The 8,631-nt window shown below is 48.4% G+C and overlaps 1 protein-coding gene across 1 annotated transcript in view; it reads left to right on the top strand.

Moving 5' to 3' along the window:
• The first annotated feature begins 2,376 nt into the window (after window positions 1-2,376).
• The window catches only part of LOC145418441 (uncharacterized), a 6,726-nt gene continuing 471 nt past the window's right edge, over window positions 2,377-8,631 (top strand). Inside the window, exons 1-6 of the mRNA XM_080286859.1 lie at window positions 2,377-2,407; window positions 6,531-6,713; window positions 7,016-7,143; window positions 7,537-7,669; window positions 7,918-8,051; window positions 8,605-8,631. The exon at window positions 8,605-8,631 is cut by the window's right edge and continues 3 nt beyond it. Coding sequence (XP_080142985.1) covers window positions 2,377-2,407; window positions 6,531-6,713; window positions 7,016-7,143; window positions 7,537-7,669; window positions 7,918-8,051; window positions 8,605-8,631 — 636 coding nt within the window. The remainder of the gene's footprint in view (window positions 2,408-6,530; window positions 6,714-7,015; window positions 7,144-7,536; window positions 7,670-7,917; window positions 8,052-8,604) is intronic.

The raw sequence follows: 8,631 nt of genomic DNA, 5'->3' as shown, positions 1-8,631 counted from the left end.
TCTCTCTCTCTCTCTTATCAAGAATGAGGAGGGGAGGATGATAATAAACACGGGATCATAAAAGTCTCTCTCTCTCTCTCTCTCACACACACACACACACACACACACACACACACACACACACACACACACACTATCACTACCCCTGGCATCGCTTTATATCTGTCCACATCGAAAAAAATATGACGACAAATTCTATATATATAAAAAAAAAACGACATGCAGAAGGAAAGACGGCCGCTGTAGTGAGGCCAATGATGCGGGAGCGTCACCTACACTACAGGTAAATCAGAGGTGGATTATGTCACCGCTGGTAATCAGGCTGCGTGGGATGCCTTTTGCCTGGTCGTCTGCCGTGAGAAGGTCGTACAGGGTCTTGTAGTACGACGTGCCGACCTGATACGACCCGGTGTGCGCGCCGGGGTCTGGCAGGTGGTGATAGACGCAGTGCTGCATGTGGCGGTGTCTGGCCTGGTGTGGAGGGCGAGGTAGGCAGCCCTCAGCAGCTGCAGGAGGGCAGGACTCAGCGGCATTCACCTCGGCCGTGGAGTCGCTCGAAGGCGTCCTCAGCCACGGATGTGGAGTCAGAGGAAGAGTCCTGTCCCCCACCCCCCCTCGGCCACTGGTGCCTGGTGGTGGTGGCCAGGAGGGTGGACGGCCGTGCCCGTGGTCTGGTCCGGAGCCGGGTGATCGATGATGACCAGTTTCGCCGAGTTACAGGGGCGTCAAGCCGCAGCCGCTTCCGTGGGGTCTTGCGGGAAGCCGTAGGCTGCGGCTGTCGAGCCTGAAGCTCTCGATGACAACGGGAGGCTGGACGCACGTGGCGGGCCAAGCATACGGGGATGACAGGGCGGGGCAGCCTGAAAGGTCTTGGGGAGAAGAATGCGTCGTGTCCCTTATCGCCCCCACAGAAAGCCCTCGCCACAGCCACGCACACCATGACGATGGTGCTGCACCTCCAGGACTCCCAGGAACCCCGGCCCGATGTCCCCGTGCCGAGTGGCGCCGCCGTGCATGGGTGATACTCTGCACGGCGGCGCCCCCCGACCCGGGGACATCCTTGGCCTCAGGACCCTTAGTAGTCCCAAAGATGGCACACTGCACCGTCTGGCCAGTGTGCTGACCCTGGGTGAACCCGTAGCCCGCCCTGCAGGTCAACACATCCGCGGTGCCCTGAATAGGCAGCTCAGGCACGGAGGGTCTAATAAAGAAGCCCCTCAACGCGTGGCAGGCTACAGCAGGAGGGTGCCGGGAGGGATGCCAGCCCCACCACTGCTGAGCTCCATGTGCCCACCTTTACCTAAGCGATTTAGTTGGTTTATAACACACTACTGACCACTTCTGTTCTGTAAATCTTCCCATTATCGCCATACTCTGCACAAACATCGTACACAAGGATACCAACCAGCCATAGCCAAAAATAAATCGCTAAGGAAGAGGTGTTAGGGAGCCTCCTTATCCGAACACCTTTTTCCTAAGCGATTTAGTTTGTTTATTACACACAACTGACTACCATGTTACGTAAATCCTTCCAATATCGCCATACTCTGCATAAACAACGTACAAAAGAATATCACCCAGCCGTATCCGAAAATAAATCGCCAAGGAAGAGGTGTTACGGAGCTTCCATAACCGACGAGATCTTCCCATTAAATTCAAGGGGAAGAATAGGACTCAGCACACTTTACTTCCTGCCTGATATGAGCCACGTGTACTTGATAGGTGTTCAGTCCCAGAGAGAGAGAGAGAGAGAGAGAGAGAGAAAAAAATCTATCGTCCTTTTATTTTCAGGAACAAGAGAGAGAGAGAGAGAGAGAGAGAGAGAGAGAGAGAGAGAGAGATTTAATTCTTTCTCATTTTTTCAGGAACATAGAAAAAAAACAGCCATATTTAATAAAACCCCCACGCCATTCATCACTACTGGAGGACCTAGGCTACTCAGGAGGCTTCAGGGGGCTTCAGGAGGCTTCAGGGGGTTTCAGGAGGCTTCAGGGGGTTTCAGGAGGCTTCAAGAGGTTTCAGGAGGCTTCAGGGGGCTTCAGGAGGCTTCAGGAGGCTTCAAGAGGCATCAGGAGGCTTCAGGGGGCTGTGAGAATCTTCAGAAGGCTTTAAGAGGCTTCAGGAGGCTTTAGGAGGCTGTGAGAATCTTCAGGAGACTTTAAGAGGCTTCAAAAGGCTTCAGGAGGCTTCAAGAGGATGTGAGAACCTTCAGGAAGCTTCAGGAGGCTTCAGGAGACTTCAAGAGGCTTCAGAAGGTGTCAGGAGGCCGAGAGAGGATTGAGGAAGCTGTGGGAATCTTCAGGAGGCTTCAGGAGGCTTCAGGAGGCAGCTGGTGTGTGGTGTGTGAGATCCAGCTGGCCTGAAATGAAGACAACAATGAATTCTGTTTTCCTTCGTCTGTTGTTGGGTAAGTCGAACTGTTTCAATAATAGCGATTTAGCATAAAGATCTGAGGCGTGGGGGGGAATAGTCACGAAGAAGTGCAGTGGAAGTGTTAGCAATGTGTATGGAGTGAGGTGAGACTGGTAGGCATGGGGGCGAATAGTCACGAAGAAGTGCAGTGGAAGTGTTAGGAATAGGTATGGAGTGAGGTGAGACTGGTAGGCATGGGGGCGAATAGTCACGAAGAAGTGCAGTGGAAGTGTTAGGAATAGGTATGGAGTGAGGTGAGACTGGTAGGCATGGGGGCGAATAGTCACGAAGAAGTGCAGTGGAAGTGTTAGGAATAGGTATGGAGTGAGAGGCATGAAAGCCAAATACGAAGTGCCGTAAGGATGTATGTGGCATTTAGCACGTCTACTAACAACTACTACTACTACTTTGCTCTTATTGCTACTACTACATCTCCTCCTTACATGAACTATAAATAAATTAGTAAAGAGAGAGAGAGAGAGAGAAAGAGAGAAAGACAGAGAGAGGGAGAGAGAGTTAAATAGAAACAAAAAAAAAAATTCTTCCGTGCACCCGCCCGGTCAAAAAAAAGGTGCGAAAAATGATCTCACTAGCGCCGCATAAAACCATGGGTTGAACACAGTCCCAGTCCGCCTGCATCAAGCGTCATACCCCTACGCCGTAAAAAACAGCACTGAGGGGGTAGGGGCCCACGGGAGGGTGGGTACCGGATGAAAGAATGTCGAAGGGAGAAATTGTCATCTATCTTATTTTTTATTCCCGCATTAATTAGACCTTTTTCAGACGTGACATTACTTATACGTGCATCTACAATATATTTAAACTCTTTTTCAGTCACTGAATTGCATCCATTACGTTAGTAGTTCATATTCTGTGCAGATAAATTACTGTATCTTTATTCCGGCAGCTCATCCATGATGGCCGCCGTAGTAAACACAAATATTGTCACTTTGCCTTTGTTTTTCATAATCTCTATACAGTAATACCTGCTGTCCTAATTATACTTAACATACTAGATTTTGTCTCCTTTACATTGCTAAGCAGAGAATTGAGAGGTAAATATCTAACTTCATGCAAGAAAGGAAAAGACATAATCTTGATCATTATCGTGCATCTGGCGTCTTGTTCCTCATACCCTCGGGGAAAATGGCGCCAAGTGCCCGTCTCACAACGTAGGGAACAGGACGTCAAGTACACGATAATTAACAGACATTGAATCTTTTGCTTGCACAAAACTGCGGAATATTAACCTTCTAATCCTACACAGTAACGTGCAGGATATATAACTTAGTATGTTAAGCATAGTTAGCACAGCAAATATTAATTGTAAAGGGGGATATAAAAACAAAACCAAAGTGGCCAAACCTGTGTTGACAGAGTCGGCCATCATGGATCAGTTGCTAGAATGGTGATACATTAATCTATCGGCGCTGAGTTTGAACTGTTATCGTAATGGATGCTATATTTGTGAACAGGGACGGGTGTAAATAAATTGTCATTGATAGTATTGAAGCTTTGTGTACATGGCATTAACCTCATTCATATTGTCAAAGCCAATTCATAAATTACTAGGTCTCTGCTGTTGCCAGATGGTGGTCCCCTATAAATGAAAATTTGTTTAAGCTACGGTTTTATGCGCTGCTGTTGATTCCAGCGGCCCAGCCAACCTGTGGCGGAAAGGGGGCGGCTTCATTCCACAATTGTGATGATTGAAATGATGCGTTTGGGGCGCTGCTACTACTGCTACTGCTACTAGTACTGGTAATACTACTACTACTGCTGCTACTACTACTATAGCTGCTGCTATACAATTACTACTACTACTACTGCTACTACTACTACTTACCCTTATCCTGCAGTCCATCAACATTCTCGGGAGATAGAGAGGGAACTGAGGGACGTTTGTATAGTCAGGCAGCTCCACCATTCGCTTATATTAGTGCCATCACGTGAAGGCCACCCTCTCCAGCACCTACATATACAGACTACCCTGGATATATGAGTAGTCCCGGGGCTACAGCAGAGAAAGAGCACGAATCATCTATAAACAGGACTATTTATGGGTGGATAGTCCCGGGGCTCTCGTAACACAAGCCACCCAGCACACTAGCCCAAAGAAATAAGTAGTCCCGGGGCTAGTATGGAACTGGAGCACCCTGGTCTAGGCTACATATGGCTACCGGAGTCCCCCTAGGTAGTCTTTATGTCCGCGCCGCTACTTCCGGTGCCGTAAAACCGTCGCCGTAAATCTTGGTTGTAAATTAAGGCGTTTGGCTGCGTTGTGGTTCGTCTCTGAATTTGACCGGAAGGCAACGCGGCCAACACTCACCTTAACCTGGCCCAGATTTTCGTCCTTTTGCAGCTTATTTCACGGAGCTCAGTGGCAGGAAAAAGGCAATGTTAAGGCTCTACATCCTTCCCATAGCACTTCTTCGTGACTAGCATCATATTCTAGTGTTAATCTACTGTGACAACTTTGCAGTGAGGATGGAGAGATGGCAATTTTAGGCCAAGTTAGAGTGAAAAGGGTATTGCACCTTCAGAGAGATTATTTATGTTTTTAAATCTTGATAACAACGATTTATAAGTAGCAGCAGCAGTAGCAGTAGTAGTAGTAGTAGTAGTAGTAGTAGCAGTAGTAGCTCCAGGTTCATCTGAAACGTGAACCCAGTGGACTGCAGGCTGAAGTTGTCCTCTTCCTGCAGTCCACCATCGTCCTTTCGGGGGATAGGGAGGGAGTTGAGGGACGTATGTATAACCAGGCAGTGGATCCACCTGGTTATGTCAGTGCCACCACGTGAAGGCCTCCCTTTCCAGCACACACCGTTGATCTAAACCTCTCAAAAACCATCATCATCATCATCATCATCATCATCATCATCATTAACAGTTAATGTTGTTATTTACCACGTGGAAATGTGTTATGTAGGAGGCCTTAATGTGAAGACCTGTGGGAACGTACACACACACACACACACACACACACACACACACACACAGGGCAATACATATAGACACAGACACACACACATCAGGACATACAAACACATGTATGCCCCATTCTTATAGGCCTGTTCCCACACACACACACACACACACACACACACACACACACACACACCAGTACATACATACATACATACATGCACACACTCTAACATACATTCCCTCTTTTAGGCCTGTTCCAATATATACTGACACACACACACACACACACACACACACACACACACACACACACACACACACACACACACACACACACACACACACACACACACACACACACACACACACACACTTCTGTTGCTTTGACGTCATGTATGTTACACTCAGCTGCCTGTCTTCCGGTCTCTCTCTCTCTCTCTCTCTCTCTCTCTCATCATCATCAACTTGTCTGCCTCCCTTTCTGTCTGTCTGTCTGTCTGTCTGTCTGTCTGTCTCTGTCCGTCTGTCTGCCTGTTCCTTTTCCTATCTACCTGCCTGCCCTCCCCCGTCTCTCTCTCTCTCTCTCTCTCCAGGCTAAATGTTCATCTGTTCAGCGTGTAGGAAGGTGGATGTTCATTCGTTCAGCTGGCCACTTCCGTCACTACAGTCATTGCAGTTTTTATTTCTTTATCTTTTTCACTTCACTTACAGTCTGTCTCAAAAGTAAGCCTGCTAATTCTACTGCCTCTGCGTCACACTTAGGGTATGTCCGTCACTTTCCTCCCTGACGCATCATATCAGAGAGAATTTTACCTACGGCCTGAGAAACGTACCAGGCCTCTCTCGGAATAATTCGCTATGGACAAGGTGTTAAGAGATCTTCAGAGGTGTTTAGATTACAACCCCGACAGGGAGATGGGATTGATGACGAAGAAGGAAGAAAGAATTGGAGGAGAAGGAGGAGGAGGAGGAGGAGGAGGAAGAAAAGAAGAAGGAGAAGAAGAAGAGGAGGAGGAGGAAGAGGAGGAGGAGGAAGAAGAAGAGGAGGAAGAGGGAGAAAAAGACGAACAGGAGGAGGAGAAGGAAATATGTGATGATTGTGATTGACGATTTTGTGATGCTTTGGCCTTTGTAATGATGCACCTTCTTTGCCTTTTTCTAACATTTCTTCCCCCTCCCTCCCTCCACAGCCAGCCTGGGCGTGGGCGTGGGCGTGGGCGTGCGTCTGAGGGCCATGGGCGGACCTAGATACGTGGTGGAGGGCGGGAACGTGAGCTTGATTTGTGATTATGACTTGGAAGGAGACGAGCTGTATTCTTTGCTGTGGTGGAGGGATGGGTCCGTGCTGCTGAGGTACACTGCCCCACGGCCAGGTTAGTGCAGGGCAGGGAAGGGAAGGGCAGGGCAAGGCAGGGTAGAGTAGGGTAGGGTAGGGTAGGGTAGGGCAAGGTAGGGTTGGGTAGGGTAGGATAGGATAGGACAGGGTAGGACAAGGCAGGGCAGGGCAGGGCAGGACAGGGAGCCAGGAGGAAGTGGAGACGAGGAAAAGACAGGAAGAAAGAGAAAAGAAGGAACTGTAAGAGTGCAGTCTTAGTGTTATAATTAAGCTTGCTATCTTGAACAACCTTCCCCTTCATGAATTACGTAGCGCTACATTGAGTGTCTATTTCGGCAGACGAGGGCGCTGATGACGTCACGGTGACCTCAAATGTCCCCGCCCTGCTCCTTGACCCCATCAGTAACGTCACAACGCGTCCCCTTGCCTGGTTTCCGTCACCCAGCGTAACAGCTTTTCTGGTTAGTGTGATTGGGTGGTTTGTCTGTCTGTTTGTCTGTCTATCAATCTGTCTATCTATCTGTCTATCTCTCTGTCTGCATATTTGTGTATTTTTTAATCTCTCAGTCAATCAGCCAGTCAGTCAATCACTCAGTCAGTCTTTCTACCTACCTACCTGTCTATCTATTTATCTGTCTATCTGTGTGTCAGTCTGTCTCACCTCTCTGTCTGTCACTGTCTCTGTCTGTCTGTCTGTCTGTCTCAGCCAATCAATCACCCAGTCACTCAGTCAATCAATCCAGCTGCCTCTGTCTGAATGCATGTCCTTCCATCCATCCATCCATCTATCTATGTATCTATCCATCTATCTTTCTATCTATCTATCTATCAATCTATCTATTTATCTCTTCTAGGCGGAGGAAGACAGTCCCAGGCACCTCGTCCTTGTTGGAGTAGGACCTCAAGCATCTGCAGTATATTCATGTGAAGTGACAACTGAAGCACCACCCACCTTCCTGACTGCTAATGCTTCAGTGGCCGTCCATGTTGTAGGTGAGATAGATAGATAGATAGATAGATAGATAGATAGATAGATAGATAGATAGATAGATAGATAGATAGAGAGAGAGAGAGAGAGAGAGAGAGAGAGAGAGAGAGATGGTGATAAACAGAAACAGGTAGATAGATTTACTGATATATTTTTTAACCAGCCATATCCAAAAATAAATCGCTTGGGAAGAGGTGTTAGGATGTCCTCCTTATCTGACCAGGCCCCCAGTCTAACCTCTTCCCCCCTTCAGTGCCCCCTACAGGGTCCCCGATCCTGAAGGGCGTGGGTGGGGAAGTGAGGGAGGGGGAATGGGTGCGGGCGCAGTGTGACTCCGCCCCCTCCCTTCCCGCCCCCAACATCACCTTCTTCATCAATGGTAGGCAGGTGAGTTGGCAATCTCAGTGTATATATATATTTTTTTTATTTTGATGTTGGAGAGGGGCGCCTTCATGTGGTGGCACTGATATAATCAGGCGGATCCACTGCCTGGTTATACACACCTCAACTCCCTCCCTATCCCCCGAAAGGACGATGGTGGACTGCAGGAGGAAAGGGGAACTTCAGCCTGCAGTCCACTGGGTTCACGTTTCAGATGAGCCTGGGGCCACACCACCACCACCACAAACACCACCACCACCACCACCACCACCACATCTGTATCATCTCTCTCTCATTTAGTGTCCCCTTCCCATCTTTTCTTTTTTTTTGTTTGAAGTTCTTTGGTATAATGAAGAAAGTTAATGGTGTATCTCAGTCCACATCTCCTTCTTCTGCAGGGGGTGGACGAATTCGTGTCAGATGTGGAAGTGCGAGAGACGATGGAGAGACTCTTGGTGTCGCCTCGCTGTCTCCCCTTCAGTGTCTTTGCTCATCTCTTCTTTGGTGTTAAGTTACTGTGTCTCTTAACCAGGGCTTGTTTTTTTTCTTCTTACGACAGGTGGTGGATGAGTTCGTGTCAGATGTG

This window comes from Coenobita brevimanus, chromosome 114 (genome assembly GCF_032717465.1).
Source record: "Coenobita brevimanus isolate Jiangsu-jjx chromosome 114, ASM3271746v2, whole genome shotgun sequence".
Taxonomy (NCBI): domain Eukaryota; kingdom Metazoa; phylum Arthropoda; class Malacostraca; order Decapoda; family Coenobitidae; genus Coenobita; species Coenobita brevimanus.
This window is presented reverse-complemented; position numbering and strand designations above follow the sequence as displayed.